The 20,955-nt window shown below is 44.2% G+C and overlaps 1 protein-coding gene across 1 annotated transcript; it reads right to left on the bottom strand.

Annotated features, from left to right (window-relative positions):
- Nucleotides 1-7,496: 7,496 nt before the first annotated feature.
- On the bottom strand, nucleotides 7,497-19,903 carry selenos (selenoprotein S). Its single transcript, XM_085463642.1, has 6 exons — nucleotides 19,630-19,903; nucleotides 19,238-19,363; nucleotides 16,989-17,095; nucleotides 16,810-16,899; nucleotides 14,624-14,696; nucleotides 7,497-8,136 (listed from the first exon to the last, which is right to left on the bottom strand). The coding sequence occupies exons 1-6, from the start codon at nucleotides 19,721-19,723 to the stop codon at nucleotides 8,051-8,053; spliced, it is 576 nt and encodes a 191-aa protein (XP_085319768.1). The 5' UTR covers nucleotides 19,724-19,903; the 3' UTR covers nucleotides 7,497-8,050.
- Nucleotides 19,904-20,955: the final 1,052 nt, after the last annotated feature.

The following is a 20,955-nucleotide window of genomic DNA, read 5'->3' as shown; positions in this document are numbered from 1 at the left end:
CTTCTGGGATCTTCTGCTGTTGACCCACTAGATGGCAAGCTTTTGCCAGGAGCATCCCAGGAATAAACACGTTCGTTGACAGATCTATTCAATTACTTACAGCACAAATGACTATGACCCGTCCTATAACTAACTCATAACATATCTCAGAAATCATCCGAGGGACAGAATACATTACAATAACAGTTTTATTTTTGTCAAAAATAGCCAAGGTCCCCAAACTTTAAAATGAAAAACCAAAGGGTTTTTTGTTTGTTTTAAATATTAACAAAAAAGCAAGACAGGACTGTCGAAAGATCTAAGGATGTACAACTACGAACTATTAACTCATAAGGCAAGCCTAATAAAGGTTCTGAGAATTCTGAAAACATTTTTATGAAGACCAACTGTCATGATCCTGGGTCCTTTTGACCCAGCGTTTTGTGTTTTCTCTTCGCGATTTTGGTTCTGTTCTTCCTCTGGTTAGTGTTTACTCTGTTCTGCCCGTGTGTTCCTGTATCTAGTCCGCGTTCTTAGTTTGTGTCCTTTCATGTGTAAGTTCCTGTTTTATTGTGAAGGTCTGTGTCTTATGTGAGTGTTTTCAGTTTGCCTCCCTAGTCTCGTCATGTTAATTACTCCCAGCTGTGTTCCCACCTGTATGTATCCCCCTGTGTTCTCTGAGTGTATTTAAGTTGTGTCTTCTGTCATAGTAGTTGCTGGTTCGTCTGTGTTGTTTCCCCTCGGTCTCCCTGCGTCTCTCCGTGTATAGTTCTCCGGATCTCCCTGCATCTTCGGTTCTGGTTTGTGTTGTTAGTTTACCCAGTTTAGGTTTCAGTTTCATGTTCCTAGCGCCTTTGTTGTTTGCATTTTGTTGTTAATAAACACTCACCTGCACCAGAGCTGCCGCCTTTTGGTCCTATATAATTCCACACGGCTTGCCCCCGCAAACCGTGACAGAACGAACCAGCCACCATGGACCCAGCGGCAGTAAATCCGTCCGAGGAGCTCCAGGACGACATCACATACAATGTGGAGATCCTTCTCAGCCTATGGCTGGAACATCCCCCGGAAGAGCTTCGCCGCGCAGCAGAAGACCGGCTGCAACGGCTCTTTTCCGGCCTGCCATGGCTATTGGACTCGCTTCCTCCGACCATGCAGGCTTTTCTCCGGCTCACACCGCACCTTCTCTCAGCCACTCCTGCCTCGCTGCCCGACTCGCCGGATGTGATCTTGCCCGGCCCGTCGGAGCCGTCTGCGGGGAGGAGACGCCAATCGCGCCGCAAGCGCGCCACCCCACAGCTGGACGTTCGGACTTCTAATTCGCCGGCTGTGGTGAGTGAGGACTGTTTTCCATTTGCGGACTGTATGACTGTTCATTCAGGGGCGGTGTTCTGTGCGGCAGATGACTTTGTGAACAGCATATCACCTCCCCCGCAGCCACTCTCAGCCCAGTTAGCTCCCCCGCAGCCAGTGCCACCCTCAGCTCCGGCTCCAGTGCCGCCTGTAGCGCAGGCTCCAGTGCCGCCTGTAGCGCAGGCTCCAGTGCCGCCTGTAGCGCAGGCCCCAGTAGCTCCAGTAGCGCAGGCCCCAGTGCCGCCTGTAGCGCAGGCCCCAGTGCCGCCTGTAGCGCAGGCCCCAGTGCCGCCTGTAGCGCAGGCCCCAGTAGCTCCAGTGCCGCCTGTAGCGCAGGCCCCAGTAGCTCCAGTGCCGCCTGTAGCGCAGGCCCCAGTAGCTCCAGTGCCGCCTGTAGCGCAGGCCCCAGTAGCTCCAGTGCCGCCTGTAGCGCAGGCCCCAGTAGCTCCAGCATTACCGATTCCACCCGTTCACTCCGTGCAGGGAGAAAGCCTAAGTCCTACTCAAGGTGCTTTTCATGATTCAGCCGCCATTGGCACTGTTTGCCGCTCCAGGGCTTCCCCAGAGGCTAGGTCCCAGTCCTCAGCTGATTCTGGACCCCTGGAGTTTAAGCAGCCACCTGGGAAGTGCCCCATGTCAGTGCTGTCTGAGCAGGGCCAGTGCTCAGCACAGCACCCATTTCCTTCATGTCTGCCAGTGGACTCCATGCCTGCTGGCTTTGTGATGGCTTCTGCTGGAGGGTCCAAGGGACCGCTCCGGTCTTTGTTTCCTGTTTCCGCTGGAGGGTCCAAGGGACCGCTCCGGTCTTTGTCTCCTGTTTCAGCTGGGGGGCCCGAGGAGCCCGTCCAGCAGCCTTCCTCGTCAGCTGGTGGTTCCGGAGAACCACACCAGCCTCATGCCTCGTCGGCTGGAGGGTCCGAGGGGCCCGTTCAGCCGCCTGTCTCCGCTGGAGGGTCCGAGGGGCCCGTTCAGCCGCCTGTCTCCGCTGGAGGGTCCGAGGGGCCCGTTCAGCCGCCACCTGCGGCCGCCTCGTCGTCGCCTGGTCCGGCCTCATCAGAGTCTTCATCCTCGTCTGGTCCGGCCTCATCAGAGTCTTCATCCTCGTCTGGTCCGGCCTCTGCTTCTGCTACGTCTGGTCCGGCCTCTGCTTCTGCTACGCCTGGTCCTGCGGCTGTTAAGCCGCCGCCCAAGCCTCGTTCTGCACCTCGATATCGCCGGCCATTTTCCGGGCCACCTGCTGGACGTCACCGCCGTCGGGGTCGGTCCCCTGAACTGCTCCGTGGTCTCCTTCGTCGCCGCCGCTGCCTTCCGCACGGCCGGCCCCCGGACCGCCATCGCCTGAGTGGCCGCCGCTGCCTTCCGCACGGCCGGCCCCCGGACCGCCATCGCCTGAGTGGCCGCCGTTGCCGTCCGCACGGCCGGCCTCCCGAACTGTATCCACGTCGCCGCCGCTGCCTTCCGCACGGCCGGCCCCCGGACCGCCATCGCCTGAGTGGCCGCCGCTGCCTTCCGCACGGCCGGCCCCCGGACCGCCATCGCCTGAGTGGCCGCCGTTGCCGTCTGCACGGCCGGCCTCCCGAACTGTGTCCACGTCGCTGCCGTTGCCGTCCGCACGGTCGGCCCCCCGAACTGTTTTGGACTCCTGTGCTGTCGGCCCCCTGGCCGCCCCCCCGAACTGTTTTGGACTCCTGTGCTGTTGGCCCCCTGGCCGGCCCCCTGAACTGTTTTGGACTCCTGTGCTGTCGGCCCCCTGGCCGGCCCCCTGAACTGTTTTGGACTCCTGTGCTGTCGGCCCCCTGAACTCTTCTGTTTTGGACTCTGTTTTTTTCCTGTGTTCTGGTGTGCTTCGTTTCTTTTGGTTTTGGGCTCGTTTTTTGTTTTTGTCTTTTGGCCTTCTGGTGCTCCGGTTTTGTTTTGCTTCGAGCCCTCCGTCCTGGACCCCCGCCGCCCGCCCTGGTCGGGTTGTTTTCTGTTTTTTCTGGCTGTTTTGTTTCTTGTTGGGCTGTCTGGAGCCAGCCTTTGAGGGGGGGGGGGTACTGTCATGATCCTGGGTCCTTTTGACCCAGCGTTTTGTGTTTTCTCTTCGCGATTTTGGTTCTGTTCTTCCTCTGGTTAGTGTTTACTCTGTTCTGCCCGTGTGTTCCTGTATCTAGTCCGCGTTTCTTAGTTTGTGTCCTTTCATGTGTAAGTTCCTGTTTTATTGTGAAGGTCTGTGTCTTATGTGAGTGTTTTCAGTTTGCCTCCCTAGTCTCGTCATGTTAATTACTCCCAGCTGTGTCCCCACCTGTATGTATCCCCCTGTGTTCTCTGAGTGTATTTAAGTTGTGTCTTCTGTCATAGTAGTTGCTGGTTCGTCTGTGTTGTTTCCCCTCGGTCTCCCTGCGTCTCTCCGTGTATAGTTCTCCGGATCTCCCTGCATCTTCGGTTCTGGTTTGTGTTGTTAGTTTACCCAGTTTAGGTTTCAGTTTCATGTTCCTAGCGCCTTTGTTGTTTGCATTTTGTTGTTAATAAACACTCACCTGCACCAGAGCTGCCGCCTTTTGGTCCTATATAATTCCACACGGCTTGCCCCCGCAAACCGTGACACCAACACAACAGTATTGTGATTTTAAATACCTACAGGGTAGTCTAGGGTGTAACCCACTTAAACCCAAGACAGCTGGGATAGGCTCCAGCTCCTTCCCCTACATACTAGACTTAGAGGGAGGGCTCTAGACTAACTATTTGCCACGGTTGCACTGGTGCGCCTAACGTTGTTTTCTTAGGTGCACCAGCGCAAAAGTTTAACATCGTTTAACACCGCAGTTTTACATGTGCACTTTTTGGGAGTGGGGGGAATTGCTGTCCATACAGACAGTATTGATTTGGAGCACCATTCTACAAGAAAAGTTACTGAAAAGTGCTTGTGCTTAAAGTGCTTTGGCACTCTTTGGCAATATTGTAGGCAATGTTAAACCTAATCATCATCTCGGCCTCCTCTGACAGCCTGTTTACTGCTGCCTACCACTGAACAGCAGTGGGGAGAGGGGACACTTGGGCAATGCATTTATCACAGCATAATGTGTTTTCTGGTTACACTGTACTTTTTCAGTGTTTCAATTCGAAAAGTATTAGCACCAGTCACAAATGCAGTATTGCCGGCCAGGGTCTTTCCACATCATGACAGTAAATACAGTGCATCATGTTGTCAGCTTTACTGTATCTTAGCCAGTGAAACTGGTCAAGCCACTCTCTTCCAAATGTATAACCTTTCGACCTTTTGCTTTCAGTGGGCTCTGGCTCGGAGTCAATCATACAGTGGGGCAAAAAAGTATTTAGTCAGCCACCGATTGTGCAAGTTCCCCCACTTAAAATGATGACAGAGGTCAGTAATTTGCACCAGAGGTACACTTCAACTGTGAGAGACAGAATGTGAAAAAAAAATCCATGAATCCACATGGTAGGATTTGTAAAGAATTTATTCATAAATCAGGGTGGAAAATAAGTATTTGGTCACCTCAAACAAGGAAAATCTCTGGCTCTCACAGACCTGTAACGTCTTCTGTAAGAAGCTTTTCTGTCCCCCACTCGTTACCTGTATGAATGGCACCTGTTTGAACTCATCATCTGTATAAAAGACACCTGTCCACAGCCTCAAACAGTCAGACTCCAAACTCCGCCATGGCCAAGACCAAAGAGCTTTCGAAGGACACCAGGAAAAGTATTGTAGACCTGCACCAGACTGGGAAGAGTGAATCTACAATAGGCAAGCAGCTTGGTGTGAAAAAATCAACTGTGGGAGCAATCATCAGAAAATGGAAGACATACAAGACCACTGATAATCTCCCTCCATCTGGGGCTCCACGCAAGATCTCATCCCGTGGGGTCAAAATGATCATGAGAACGGTGAGCAAAGATCCCAGAACCACACGGGGGGACCTGGTGAATGACCTGCAGAGAGCTGGGACCAAAGTAACAAAGGTCACCATCAGTAACACACTACAACGGCAGGGAATCAAATCCCGCAGTGCCAGACGTGTTCCGCTGCTGAAGCCAGTGCATGTCCAGGCCCGTCTGAAGTTTGCCAGAGAGCACATGGATGATACAGCAGAGGATTGGGAGAATGTCATGTGGTCAGATGAAACCAAAGTAGAACTTTTTGGTATAAACTCAACTCGTCGTGTTTGGAGGAAGAAGAATACTGAGTTGCATCCCAAGAACACCATACCTACTGTGAAGCATGGGGGTGGAAACATCATGCTATGGGGCTGTTTTTCTGCCAAGGGGACAGGACGACTGATCCGTGTTAAGGACAGAATGAATGGGGCCATGTATCGTGAGATTTTGAGCCAAAACCTCCTTCCATCAGTGAGAACTTTGAAGATGAAACGAGGCTGGGTCTTCCAACATGACAATGATCCAAAACACACCGCCCGGGCAACAAAGGAGTGGCTCCGTAAGAAGCATTTGAAAGTCCTGGAGTGGCCTAGCCAGTCTCCAGACCTCAACCCCATAGAAAATCTGTGGCGGGAGTTGAAAGTCCGTGTTGCTCGGCGACAGCCCCAAAACATCACTGCTCTCGAGAAGATCTGCATGGAGGAATGGGCCAAAATACCAGCTACTGTGTGTGCAAACCTGGTAAAGACCTATAGTAAACGTTTGACCTCTGTTATTGCCAACAAAGGTTATGTTACAAAGTATTGAGTTGTATTTTTGTTATTGACCAAATACTTATTTTCCACCCTGATTTACCAATAAATTCTTTACAAATCCTACCATGTGGATTCATGGATTTTTTTTCACATTCTGTCTCTCACAGTTGAAGTGTACCTCTGGTGCAAATTACTGACCTCTGTCATCATTTTAGGTGGGGGAACTTGCACAATCGGTGGCTGACTAAATACTTTTTTGCCCCACTGTATGTGGCTCATTATGTGATGCGGTCTCCGAACCAGTGGTAGACATAACCTGAGAGGTCAATGGCTCAGTGTCAGTGCACTGGCTACGAATTTGCAGATGGAAAATGTCACAGAGGAGCTGACAGCTTATCACTGCATAATACACCAGGAGTCGTTATGTGACATGTAATGACCATCATAACGCGCGCAGTTAACTTCATCAGAAGTTTAAATCACCGCCAGTTCAGGGCATTTCTGGGAGCGTTAAGATACAGAGCATGGTGACTTGCCCTATCACACAGATGTGCGATGGCTAAGCCAGGGAAAGGTGCTGCAAAGATGTTTCGAGCTTCGTGAGGAGATCTGTCTGTTCATGGAAAGCAAAAGGAAAGACACAACAGAGCTTTGAGATGAAACATTTATGTGTGAAATGGCGTTTCTGTGCGACATCACAAGCCATCTGAACGTGATGAACCTGCAACTGCAGGGACGGGGGCGTGTCATCTCTGATATGTGCAGTACGGTGACGGCGTTTCAAACCAAGCTGAGTCTGTGGGAGACGCAGAAAGAAACCTTGAGCCACTTCCCCAGCTGCCAGACCACGAAAGAGAAGCGCTCTACCGCTCAACATACTTGCCGCCGAGTTCCGACGCCGATCTGCTGACTTTGAAGCTCAAAGAAGCAGGTTTGAACTACTTGCCAATCCTTTTGGAGTTGATGTGGAAAGCGCACCACCGAACCTCCAGATGGAGTCGATTGAGCTCCAGTGCAATGACACACTGAGGGGAAAATATGAGAGAGCGGGTGCCGCCGAGTTTGCACGTTTCATCCCCGACACAATGCCGCAGCTGCGCATCCAAGCTGCTCAGACGCTCTCCATGTTTGGCAGCACATACCTGTGTGAACAGTTGTTCTCTTTGATGAAGCTAAAAACATCACACCGGAGCCGTCTTACTGATAAACACCTTGACTCAATCCTGAGGACTTCCTCAGCTCAGAGCCCGACCCCGAACATTGATGAACTTTTGTCTGTGTTTTGTCTGTGTGAAATGAAAAAGCTCAAGGTCATTTCCTGAACGGCTGTTTTACTTTTCAAACTACAGTGTTTAGACTCCACACAGCCATTTGTCTTTAAGAACACTGTGGTGTTACTGCTGCTTCAGTAACAACAACATTCAGTTCTTCAAAGATATGCTGTGGAGTGTCTGAGAAGCACAATGTACTGGTTTCCACATTACACACAATGTAAATAATACAGTAACTGTTAATAAGACAACACATTTAAAATCCTGCAGACTGTATTCTTTATTGTATAATGCAAATGAGCACAACAATGTACAGAACCTCCTTCCATTTTTATATATCAATTTTTTCAACTATATAATCCGAAAGTTCAATTTCATTCTGTTTTATCCACCAGCTAGAGTCCTGGAGTAATATAAACTATTCAGCTATAGTGGCACACTTAGGTATAAACAAAATAAAATATATAAGGAGACCCCCCCACACACGCACACACACACATACACTGGTTGTGTGAAAATCATCAGCCAACCCTACTGGTTATAACCGTTTATAGGAATGGCTTCATGACAAGCAAATAATTTTCAGTTCAGTTATCTACTAAAAGCATACAATGGGTTGAAAGTGAACACCGAAGAGAAATAAAACATGGTGCAGGTACATGTCATCAATTATGCCAACTGATCAACAACTATGAAGTATTCTCAACTCTAATAAAGCATGGGATAGGTGACATTATCAGCTTAATTTCCACAGCCAGTGTGTACATCAGGATGTCAGAGGTCAAAGGTCCAGCAGTCCAGCGCCTCCAACCTTTTTTAACCTCATCCACCAGATGAGGGTCCTCTCCTGCCAGGTCTCCAGGAACAAGAACCTCCTCCCTGTCCAGTGAGGGGATTGTAATCTGTAAAACATGCAAAGAAGAAAGGAAGCAGACAAAAGAAACATTTAACACATTAAAACAAAATTAAGCTTTTTTCTAAAACGCAGAGAGTTGAGGTTTTTTGAGTTTTTGCTTTGTAATAAACTTCAAATCAGTGTTTCAGCTGATCTGTTCTTAAAGCCAATATTCCAGTAGGGAAAAACTATTTGATCATTTGTTCACTTTCAAACTTCTTTTCAAGTGTGCTCACCTCCAAAGGAAAAAAAAAAAAAGAGTCTAATTTTTGATGGTAATTCCATTCATTTAATTTCTTAATGATATAGAGAGAATATCAACGAGAAATGTCTCGATGCAGTTAACTACGATGACCTGGATGACTGAGAACCTTCACAGACTTGATGCAGTTAAGGAAATTCCAAGTTGACTCGGTTCCTCTGGATATAACGTTATCACTGGGAGAAACGTTTCGTCATCATCCAACTGCCTTCTTCAGTCTCAGCTGACTGCAGGTTCCCCCGCTCAAACTCAATGTGTATATTGTCATCATTGAAAAAGTTTCTACAACGTCACATGATACAGTCAGACTGAGCGGACGGTCTTTCCTCAGCTCCCACTGGTACATGTTCATGTTTAATGATTCCTACTTTCTGTACAACCTCGAAAAAGACGCCTCCCACAAGAGCTGCAAAATCTGTATCCAACAAATCTCCTGAAAAGTCAGAAGTGAATGAGGGCTAAGGAGGTCTATCTGATCATTCATTAGTAAGCATAACTATTTACCTGCCTGATTTTGACCCTTATTCACACCAGCGGAGGATGACTCCACATTTAACAAACAGTCCTGTATTTATTGAGTACATCACTAAACAGTGGAATGTTTTTATATAAGTCCATCGACAAGAAGCTTGGTGACAACTGTGATTATTCAGAAACAGAAGAAACATCAATAACCCAAGGTCTGGAGCTACATGCACCCTTGCTCATGGTGTGAGGACGATCATGAAAAAGGAGGTGGATCAGCCCTGAACTGCACAAGAGGAGCTTGTTAATGATCTAAAAGCAGTTGGGACCGAAGTCACCAAGAACACCACTGGTAACACATTATGCCATATTAGACTTATCTTGCAGCACCCACAAGATCCCCCTGTGGTGTCGCATATACGCATATATTTTTAAGACTGAGTTCTTTTCTAAATGTACCACAGTCGACCACCCTGAAAGCCTTTGCTGACGTATGTAATCAATTCCTTTCTTTGTAAACAAGGTTGAGTCTATCAGGTCAGGAATTGTATTTTCTACACAATCATTTCTTGGGATTGAAGTGTTTTGAGAAACTGGTCCGACGCCACATGATGTCCTGGCTGCCACCCAACACTCTACCCACTCCAGATCGCATACAGCAAACAGATCAACTGAAGGCACCACTGTTACTACGATCCACACCACAATCTCCCAGCTAGAACAACAAAGGGCGTTACACCAGGCTGCACTTTGTTTTTGTTTTTTTTTTAAGTATGTTTATTGAGATTTTTTGATATAAGGGGGAAAAAAGACAAAAAAGCAACAGACAACACAGCAGCAAGGGCAAAAACACACAAATAAGGCAAAAGATTACACTGCAACGACAAAAATACTACTTCAACACTGGCAATAAACAGAAATAAAACGCTAAGGTGGTAGGCTGAGTTATTGGTGATCGATCAAACAGGACTTTGTTTTAATACATGGTCTAAAAATGGCTGCCACACATCAAAGAAATTACTACTAATCCTCTCCATGTGCAGTAGAGCAGTCAGTTCTGTCAGCCACATTTTGAACTGAGGTACAATATACGACTTCCACAGAGTCAAGATAGTTTTCTTAGCAATTACCATTCTGAACAAAACTGTAGTTTGTGCAGCAGAGCTGAGGTGTAAAAGGGAAGAGGAAGATCCAAACAATGCAGTTATTGGGTCCGGCTCTAATGTGCGATTATAGATACCAGAAAAACATTTAAAAATGTCCAACCAATAGTTATGCAATTTGGGACAAGTCCAAAATAAACGAGTGAGAGAGCCTTCTCCAAGTTTACAACGATCACATATCGGACTGATAGAAGGAAAAATCCTGTGGAGTTTAGTTTTTGAATAATGACGTCTGTGAAGCACTTTGAATTGAATCAACCGATGCCTGCATTTATAGAGCAACAATGGATCCTACACAGACTCCTCTCCCACACCTCATCTCCTATTTGCAAACCAAGCTCCTCCTCCCATGCCATCTTCAAAAAGTCAGATTTAAAATTTAAATACTCAGAAAAAGCTTTCACAAAACCAGAAACCAACTTTTTAGAATCCGGGGAGCTCAGAAGGAGAGCAAAAATTGACCCCTCTCCCAGAAGAGATGGAAAATTTAGGATACTCTGACGAACATAGTTTCTTATCTGTAAATAATGAAAAAAATGTGACGCAGGGAGAGAGAACTTGTTCTGCAACTGAGTAAATGATGCAAACTGCCTGTCAATATATAAATCTTTGAGAGTAATAATACCTTTCTGTGTCCAGACCTCAAATAAGGCGTCTAAACATGAGGGTGGAAATGCATGATTACAATATGCTGGAGTATGGATCGAAGTGTCCGGTAGAGCACAACCTTTTTTGATCTGACGGAAGATTTTAACGCAGTTCGAAACTATAAAATTATTGACCTTGGTTCGCAGATTAGAGGACGAAAAAAGAAGAGCAGGGAGGGAACGATTCTCCACCCCACCACTCTCTGTGACCACCCGGGGTGGGGTCTCGGCAGACATGACCTTTCTGTACCCTTCCTGCCAGTGAGCAGGAGTTCTGGCGTTTGCAGCCCAATAATAAAACTGAAACAGTGGCAGAGCAAATCCACCCGTAAGTTTAGACTTACATAGATGAACTTTTGGTATCCTGTGAGCTTTAAAGCCCCAAACACATGGTAATACTACTGAGTCGACCACTTTAAAAAGTTGCTTATTCAAAAAGATAGGTGAGCTTAAAAATAAATATAGAAATTTAGGAAGGGAAACCATTTTGATTACATTAATGCGACCTACCATGGGAATAGGGAGAGCCCTCCATTTCTCAATGTCCTTTTTCAATTTTTCAACTTGTTCAAGATAATTCAACTTAAAGATCAATTTAGGATCCTTAGGCAAAATAACACCAAGTATTTCAATCTGTCTGTAATTTTAAAAGGCAAAATTTTCAAAAGATCAACATCCAAGTTAAAGCCACAAACTCACTCTTCTGCCAATTAATTGTATAACCTGAGATTTCCCCAAACGACCTCACCACATCTAAGAGTACAGGAACAGATCGCTCAGGGTTTGACAAGAACAAAACAACATCATCTGCATATGAAGAACAAGCTGCTCTTTGTTGACTTTAGTTCTACGTTAACTGATACAGACGGACAGTAAAACTGCTGCATATTGGACTTCCTTTTATCAGAAACTTCTCTTGGCCTGTGTACAGAGAGTTAGAGTGGGACCTCAGCTTTACACCGGCTCTCCACAAGGCTGTTTACTAAGTCCCCTCCTGAACACTCCGTACACACATGACTCTGTCAGTACCCAACCAAGACAATGCAGTCATTAAGTTCACAGATGACACCACCGCTGTGGGGCTCATCTCTGAGGGAGACGAAACAGCGTACAGAGCTGAGGCTCAGATGCTATTGGATTGGTGCGCAGACAACAACCTGGTATTGGACTTCAGAAGGACGAAGTCAGTGCTACAGCCCATCAGCATCAACAGGAAGTGTTTGGAAAGCATGTCCAGTTTCAAGTTCCTGGGTGTGCACATAGACACCGACCTCCAATTGAGCTCAAATACCTGAGAGGTTTTAAAGAAGGCCCAACAGCGTCTCCAATTTCTGAGAATCCTCCAAAAATGGACCTGAAGAGGGAGCTGCTCATCGTCTTCTACTGTTGTGCCATTGAAAGTGTGCTGACATACTGTACTGTATCTCCAGCTGCACCATGGCACACAAAAAGGCACTTGAGATGGTCATTAATATGGCCCAAAAAAATCACTGGACAGCCTCTGCCCTCCCTAAAGGACCTATGCAGCGCTTGCTGCGCTTGCAACATCCTACAGGACTGCACACACCCAGGACACCGGGTGTTTAAGTTGCTGCTGTCTGGATTCAGGCTGCTGAGGTCACAGACAAACAGACTCAAGGACAGCCTTTACAACAAGGCAATAGCCCTAACCAATGCTAACAGCTGACCTGATTAGCTACCTCCCTGGGCTTTTCTGGTAGGAAATAATGTGCAATAAACATTCATTCTTTAATATATTAGGCCATACCTATTTGCACTTTTTATCCAATCTAAAGTTTACTGTGCTCTGTTTTGTTGACGTGGGACAATTGTCCCATTTCGTTATACTACTGTACTAAGCATGAATGTGCAATGATAATAAAGAGTTATCTTATCTTATTGTGCAATCAAAGCTTCATTATGATCACACCCCCTTAACCTGAATGTAGGGAATAACCAAGCAAACATTTATGGGAAAGAATCGTCTGAATCCTGACGATGAATAAATAAACACTTTAATAACACAACTTGTTAAATGTATTACGTAGAAGAATAGAATAGAATAGAATAGAATAGAATAATCCTAAAAAACAAGGGGAAATTTGGTACATCTTAACAGTAGTTTTACTAATAATGTGTGGATTACATACATGGATTTAAATTCAGTGAAGTGCCTGCTGTAAACCACTTGAATTTTTTTTAACCCTTCTGCACCCCTCTGATAAATAGCTGCAGTAGGAGACCGTTAAGAGAGCGCAGAGTGTCATTACCATCACAGCAGATTCTTTTGTCACACATCTGGTGATCGTTCGAACAGCTCTCCAACACCCATAGAAGGCCACCGACTCCACATGTAGACCATATTCCATGAATCATTGACAGGAAGTATTTACAGAACACTGTTATAAAACCAGTCCTTTTCTTTGTATTCTCCCGAACTTCCCGACGTTCAAATTAGAGATGGCACAATACCACTTTTTTATGTCCGATGCCGATATCCTAAATTTGGATATCTGCCGATACCGATATGAATCCGATATAGTGTAATTTTTAATATCTTGCTGCATTGTGTATAAGTTCATAGTCAAGTTTTAAAAAAACAAACAAACACTAAAGCTATTCTGCTATACCTGTATTCAAAAAATACACTGCACCCAAAATGTTTCATAGTTAGCAACACTCATCAATCTAATAAACTTAAACCTGCACCATCCTCCCTATTCTGGTGTTTTAAAGAGTAGTTAGCAGGAATATTAAGCAACCTAACTAATAGGGTTGCAAACTCCCAGCAAAAAAAAAAAAAAAAAAAAAAAAATAGGGAACCACCCCTCACCTCATGATGCTTAATCAACGTAATCAACTTTACTTTAATGCATGTGTAAAAAAAAAAAAATGCACAGAAATAAATTATTTTTCTACAATAATTAAATAGATATAACATCTTTCTTCTACAGAACTGCAGACTGCACTGATTATATCTTCCCAAAAGTACTATGGCTTACTAGAGTGTATTAGACTTAACAGTTACTATATACAGTAATGGACTTCTATATATTTTACATCAGGTAAAAACTTTGGGTGTAAGATTCAGATAATTATTTATTAAAAGCTCGACATTTTAAATGAGAATAAGAAAGAAAAGTATGTCTTTGTGCCCCCTTTTCCCTGTTCATGCCCTATCGGCCCCCCTGGCTAAACTTTGCTAGATTCGCCCCTGCACAGTTACCAGCCGTCAGCTACGTAGAAAAAGATCCTGGTGTAGAATTTATTTAATATTACTTTCTAACAACAGCTTATCAAGCTTAAACGTGCTGCTGTTGTTCAGCCGCTGGTTTCCTCTTTCTGGTGCAAAGTGGGCCAAAAACAAAGAAGAGAAAAGCCGATCAGCTGATCACTGATCAGTTTCATGATTGAAGTAGCAGCAAGAAGAGGCAGTCGCTCCATATATCGGTTGTTAAGCTTAACGTGGGAATGCTTTACAAACATTCAGAGATGAACTTACACACTTGCTTTACTTCTCTCTGGGAAACCTTTCTCGGAGATGAAATGCCGGGTTGGTAGCGAGGCTACAAATGCTAAACCAGACCGCCAACAGGTCTTGCACGCCACAGCCGCTCTATCACGTGAGCACACTGCTCTGACGTGCAAAGGTTATCAGCTGAGTTACGCCGTGTTGCAAGTTTTGTGAGGTGCTTTCGTGATATTTAATGGATCGATTACATTTTTTATTTCTCTCCGATATCCGATCCAGTAATTTAGGTCAGTATCGGACCGATACCGATACGTAATATCGGATCGGTCCATCTCTAGTTCAAATGAGGGATTTTTGTTTTTCTTATTTTAGTGCCTGTTGTTCAGCTGCCGTGCTTCATTTGCATATGGGGGGGTTGTAACTGTGTTGCCTCCTCAGCACATATGTCAGTCATATAAACAAACCCTACCTCATCTACTACGTACCTGCATTGCGAAAAGGCCTCTTGTCCTTCTTTGGTTTCAGCATCGTCTGGGATGAGCTGGTCTCCTCAGTAGTCTGCAGTGACACATATTAGAATAAAATCTTTATTGTCACTGTTACAAGAACAATAAAAGGCAGTTTGGCATCTCTCCATGTGTGTGAGGAACACAATAGCGTAAGTATTAACTAGGGGTGCAACGATACACAAAATTCACGGTTCGGTTCGATACTTTGGTGTCACGGTTTGATATTTTTTCGATACAAAAAAATGTTCATGCCTTTTTAATTTGTTATTTATTAAAATTATAAATATATATTTTAACTCAAAAGTACAGTTTTTAAATTTAATGTTGCTGAAACAACAAAGTAATAAAAAAATTAATCTGATGGAGAAATCCCTCATCTTTGGAAAAGAGTCCATTACAGAGAAATGGCTCTTTCCAAAATAAAAGCTCTACTATACGCTTCTTCTGGGCTATATTCTCAGCAGCATATTAAACATATCAAGGCAAGGCAAGGCAAGTTTATTTGTATAGCACAATTCAACAACAAGGTGATTCAAAGTATATCAGGTTTTCACATGAAAACCAAAATAGTTCCAAACGCCAGATCTGAATGAGGGTGGGGGAGGTTCAATTTCGGCTAGCGTTGAGGCAGTTGCCATGTTGCAAGGAGCTTAACTTCTGTTCCTGTCACTACCCGATCCGGACCGTAACGATAGTTACGGGTCAGAGTATCTGTTGAGATGTTAAGAATAACAAGCATCTCTTAAAATGTTTCCAATAATGAAACATTGTAATACAATGTAGACAAAAACGATAAATAAAAAGATAGTGACAGATCAGGACTCCTCGATCCTTACTGCGCATGTGCAAAGTCGGACCGTACAAATCGGGTCTACCCGATCTGTACCGCGCATGTGCAGGGTTTTCTTCTTCTTCTGTTCGTTTAATGGCAGTTTGCTCCCCAGTGTACGAGGATACTGCCACCTGCTGACCGAGCGGTCTAACCCTATTGTAAACTGAATTAGCGTCCTTACAAACATGTGTTAAATTTGATTTAGTGATAGTCGAGTGTGTTTATGCTCGTCTGTGTGGAGAGGATTGTTGGAATAGTGATGATGATGTCTGCTGTCACTGTCAGTTGTCAGTAAACACTTCATCTGGCTGCTGAATTGTCACGTGACATGTTACAAAGTCTGTATTATTAACTCTGTAATTAGGCGCCATTCTTCTTATTTTACGGCGCTGTTGCTCAATCGGGGGACGCTCTCTGTTGAGGAGAAAAGCATGAATTTGTTTGTATACGGATTATCCATTGTTTAAATGTCCCGGGCAGTCGAAAAGGAGGCAGAGCTGTTGAGAAATGCTAGGAGCTAACTGGGCGCTAACCGTGTCATTCAAATATATTGAATGTCGCAATGTTGGCAAAGAGAGGAAGTGACGTAAGATTTGCGCATGCGGGGTACCGATCGGGTTTCCGGTACGGATCGGGTAGTGACAGTCCCGCTAGCTTGCGCTGCGCTCAGTGGATCTGCGCTCGACAGTGCAGCCTTGGCGAAGTAGTCGAGCGCAGATCCACTGAGCGCTCAACACAGACAGCATCGTCAGAAGAAAAGTTGATAAAATAAATTTAAAATGTTGTATTGTTCGATACATATGCGTACCGAACCGAAAGCTCTGTATCGAACGGTTCAATATCGATACGAATATCGTTGCACCCCTAGTATTTACACAATAACAGACACATTTACATTTACACTAGAACGATATGTACAAGTTATACATACACCTGCACCTGCAGTTGTGCATGTAGCTAAACAGGAAAAACCTTCTAAAATCATGAGTTCGAGGAAACTGTAAGTGTAGCTTACATTACGAGGTGAAATACTAGGGAATCGATCTGGAACAAGAAGTAGAAGCCAGAGATGACACCTGGCTATACCCCTTCAACAAACTAATTACATTGTGATGTATGGCTGCGTGGAAACTGCGGGAAATCAGATCGCTTCTTTATTTCAATGTGAGGCCACGTCAACAGCTACATGAGTAAATATACTTTAACTTCACAAGCTTTACTGAAATTGTCTAAATAACTTGTTAAATGAACGAGTATCATAACAGCCGTACTTGAGGACACACCCTTTCACAGAGCAGCACAAATACAAATGTTTCAGATGAAAAATTACCTGAGAGAGTTTTGGAGCTCCTTTATAACTCTTTCCCTGCTGCATACTCTCCCACATCTCTATTTTCTGCCTCCTCTTCTCCTCTTCTTGCTGTCCACAAATTAAATAAAAACAGTGTGTTGACATCTGATATTGACAGAAAATCATCCTTCTTTGATTTTCTTTTTTACAAACTCTACCAATTTCTGTTTCTCTCTAAAGATGGACGCTTTGGCATCAAGCTCTTCTTGCATCTTCATCCTGGCTGCTGCCATAGCCTCTTCTCTCCTTTCCACCAGTGTTGGATCTTTATGTAACAAACAGAAATCGAAAGTTAAATCAGGACGATGCAATAACATATCTAATAACATATCTTCAAGAGAAATACAGGTTACCAAGGGCAGATTTTTCTATATACCTACAGATCAGACACTTCGTAAAGACAGATGTAGTAACCGAAAAATCAGACTTGTGTCTAAGGACTTCCAAGTCAAATAATATTGCGTGACGTTCTAGCTATAGTACATATAGTACATATAGTACATTACAAGGACAGAGACAAACAAACATGGAAAGAGAACTGAGAACAGAAAAATTCAGAAATATGTGGAAAAGGTTTTTAAACGTCATGTGTCCCAAATTTGTTTTCAAAGACTTACAAAATGCATATAACACCAGATCCCCTTTAATTACATAGAGAACACAGCATCAACTCCTTCCCTACAGCCACCTGTGTGCAAACAAAATGTGCACCTCATCCCCCCTTCTTCTCCCACATGTTTGCACTGAGTTGGAGATGCTCTGGATCTCATTGTACATCTGTATAGTGACAACAAGTGCATTCTATTCTATTCCTCTCTAAGAAAAAGCTGTTGTAACCCTTGAAGCCTGGATAACAACAGTGACCGATACCCACAACCTAAACGGGATTCGATACATCAAAAAGAGAACGGACTGGAGAACTTTGAATGGGCCTGTGATCCATTACTGTTGTAAATGATTTAACTGATTAAGGACAAGACATTCTAACACACCTGAGCCAGTGTGACAATGTAATTGCCCCCTAACCTAATTAATGGTTGTGCAACTCTTGCCAGCAAGAACCCCAGTGGATCGTTTTCAGTAACAGCAATGCATATTTGACATGGCCTGGGGGGGATTTTTTTCTTTTAAATTAGCTACACTGTAGAGTTTGAGGATGAATAGTCTGTTTAAGGTCATGTTGAAACATTTTAATCTGACTTTGATCAGGCCACTTCAAAAACACATTTGTTTCCTAAATTAATCATTTAGAGGTGGTCTTGTGAGCGCGTTTCAGGTCATTGCCAATAACCCAAGTGTGCTCAAGGGTACAAACTAATTGCTGGATGTTTTTCTGCAGGATTTTCTGGTACAGAATAGAATCCACAGTTTAATCAGCTATGATGTTCAGGTTCGTCTGTTCCACTCTGCATGTCAAATATCCTTGAGCAAGATCCAACGTCAAGTTGCTCTCAGGCAGGCTGCATAAAGCACTTTGAGTGCTCAGTTAGAGTAGAAAGCACTATATAAGAACCAGTCCACATCATGTCATCAGCACAGGAAGTCACTGCAGGGTTCTACTGAACGATAGGCATTACCGCCACATACACGCTCTTATAGGAAGAGAAGAAGTCAAAATAGGAAGCGAAGTCTTTGAGGAGTGCTTTTTGCAAAGAGTTTTCCACAAAGCCTCGTGGTTTAAAAAGTCTTTCTACATCTCTAAATGTATACATTTGTATATCCCCAAGTTTCTGTAGTGGAATTTAATTAAAATGGCAGTAAAACCATTACAGTCAGGGAAAAAATATTTGAAGCCTAATTCATTTTGTAAGGTTGTCCACTAACAAAGGATCTGCCTATAATTTCACTGGTAAGGTTATTTAGACAGAGAGATTCAGGACAATCACAAAAAACTCGGAAAAAATTCGCGCTCAATGGATGTGGCGCAACACACCGGGTTACAAAAATCACTGAAGCGCCACACAGTGTGACGTCAAACTCAGAGCACGAACCAGTTAAAGGTGGTCAGCACCATACCTCCCTTGTGGGAAGAAAACAAATTTCCACCGCTTGGATCCGAGATCTCGTTCTTTTGATGACGACCCAGAGTTTGTGACCATACACGAGGACAAGAATGTAGATCAACCAGTAAATTATCCAGCTGGAGGTAACAACTTGTTCCTTTCATCACTTTATCTGGCTGAAGACTCAAACGTAGAGGTGCCACATCACACTCAGCTGTTAATTGCCACAGAGCGTCCTACACCCACGAGGAACAAGCCTGACTTGTTGCTGAAAACGTTGAACAAGCTCTCACTGTCCTGCTGCAGCATAACATTGGATACGAGAAGCTGCACTTCGTGCTGATATAATTCTTATCTTTGTAATACTGTGGTTGCTGCACGAATATAAAGTGAGTTGTGCTGACCTTGTGAGGCTTGTGGCGTTGGGCTGCGCTGGCTTGATCTCCTCTTGTTCAAGTGCAGAATGAGCAGGTAGAACATCACAGCTCCAAACACCAGGTACCAGCCATAATGGGCCACGAACTCCTCAACTACAGCAATTCAGTTACAACAGAAATAAACAATAATCTAAGTAGCTGTGACATTTTAACAACGAAACGATGGAAACAACATTTTTTCAATAAATACAATCTTAAAAGAATAAAATACTAAATGTTTGCGGGTTTATGTACAGCTCAACATGTCGCCTTCATCCCACCTTAACATGAGCTACAGACAGATACGTCTTACGAACGTTAGTAACTGTATTCCTATATTCTTTATCATTTAAGCTGGTTAATTAAACGTACACGCTTACCAGTCAGGCTCAGGGAACTCAAGTCTTGGTTTTTTAAGGGTGGCTTCTTCACATGGAAAGTGGAATCATCGTCTTCGATCGTTACATCATCCATTCCACACTCAGACGAGCTGCCCGTCTCAGACAGCGTCGCGTACAGGCTTCTGTTAGCTCGTAACTGCTTTCTTTTCCAAAGAGCTTCTTTAAAACAAAATGTAGATGGTTATTTACGATGACGTGTTGGCGGAAGCCAGATGAATCATTCGAGCACGCGACCGTGTCGCGCAAAAGAGGTCACTTCCTCTTCATACCTTTCATAATAAAAGTTAGAGACACAGATCATCAAACAAATTTAAATATTGGAAAAAGATAACACAAGTAAACACAAAGTGCAGTTTCTAAATTATTAAGGTTACCAACGAGCTCAGAACAACACCAAAGAATATGATCGTCATCAGGAGGGGACAATGCAAAGCAAAAGAAGTCCCTGTTTTACCTCATGGGGTTCAGTGTTGCTGTTGATGGGTTGTTGCTGATGGTGCTGGGGGGCTGGGACTGTAGACGTTAAAATCTCCAAAGGAGAGCTGGTAGCTGATTAAACAGGTGTTATGGGATAATAATTAAATGCAAAGATCTGTGACAGCGCTTGGATCCACGAGGCAACAGATTTTTAAAAAAGTGGGAAATAAACGAGGCTCTGCCTGTGACTCGCTCTTTGCCTCTCTTCCTCCTTCACTCTCCTCATCTCATCTACCACTGTCCGTTTGCTGTCCATCTGAGAACAAAGCACAATTTGTTATTGCATTAATCTGTTATTTTATTATCCACACTTAACAACTCTGCACCATTAATCCATAATAAAGTAATGATAGAAAAGTGTTACAGAACCAAAACATTGTAGTTGTGTTTATTGTTGTTTTTCTACTTGAACACTCCTGCAATGCAACAACTGGTACGTGTGTTATTGTTACCTGTGCTCTTTGTGATCCAGCTGGTGAGAGATCCACTGTAGCTCATGTATTCACTGTTTCCTCCTCCTCTCCTTACAGGGCCGGTCTGGACAGTGTTATATCATGCGTGATCATTTTAAAATATCTATACACATAAAACACGCACACCCACATGCATGTACAGTGACATATTATACCTTCTCCAGAATACTTTACATACTACAGCAACAGGTTTCGATCATGGTGCTGATCCGGAATCATTTCCTTGTTATTTATCTCCAGTGCTATAACAATAAAGTAATAAGATTTTTTTTTGAAAAGTAATAAATATAAAATAATGTATTTATAATGATTCAGTTTGTTTGACTATCCACTCGGTGCAAGGCTTTCCGCCTTA

The sequence above is a fragment of the Copadichromis virginalis genome, linkage group LG1 (assembly GCF_057382275.1).
Source record: "Copadichromis virginalis isolate Kocher_CV1m ecotype Utaka linkage group LG1, C_Virginalis_male_GT1.1, whole genome shotgun sequence".
Taxonomy (NCBI): domain Eukaryota; kingdom Metazoa; phylum Chordata; class Actinopteri; order Cichliformes; family Cichlidae; genus Copadichromis; species Copadichromis virginalis.
Note: the sequence above shows the minus strand (reverse complement) of the source record. Positions and strands in the feature narration are given on the sequence as shown.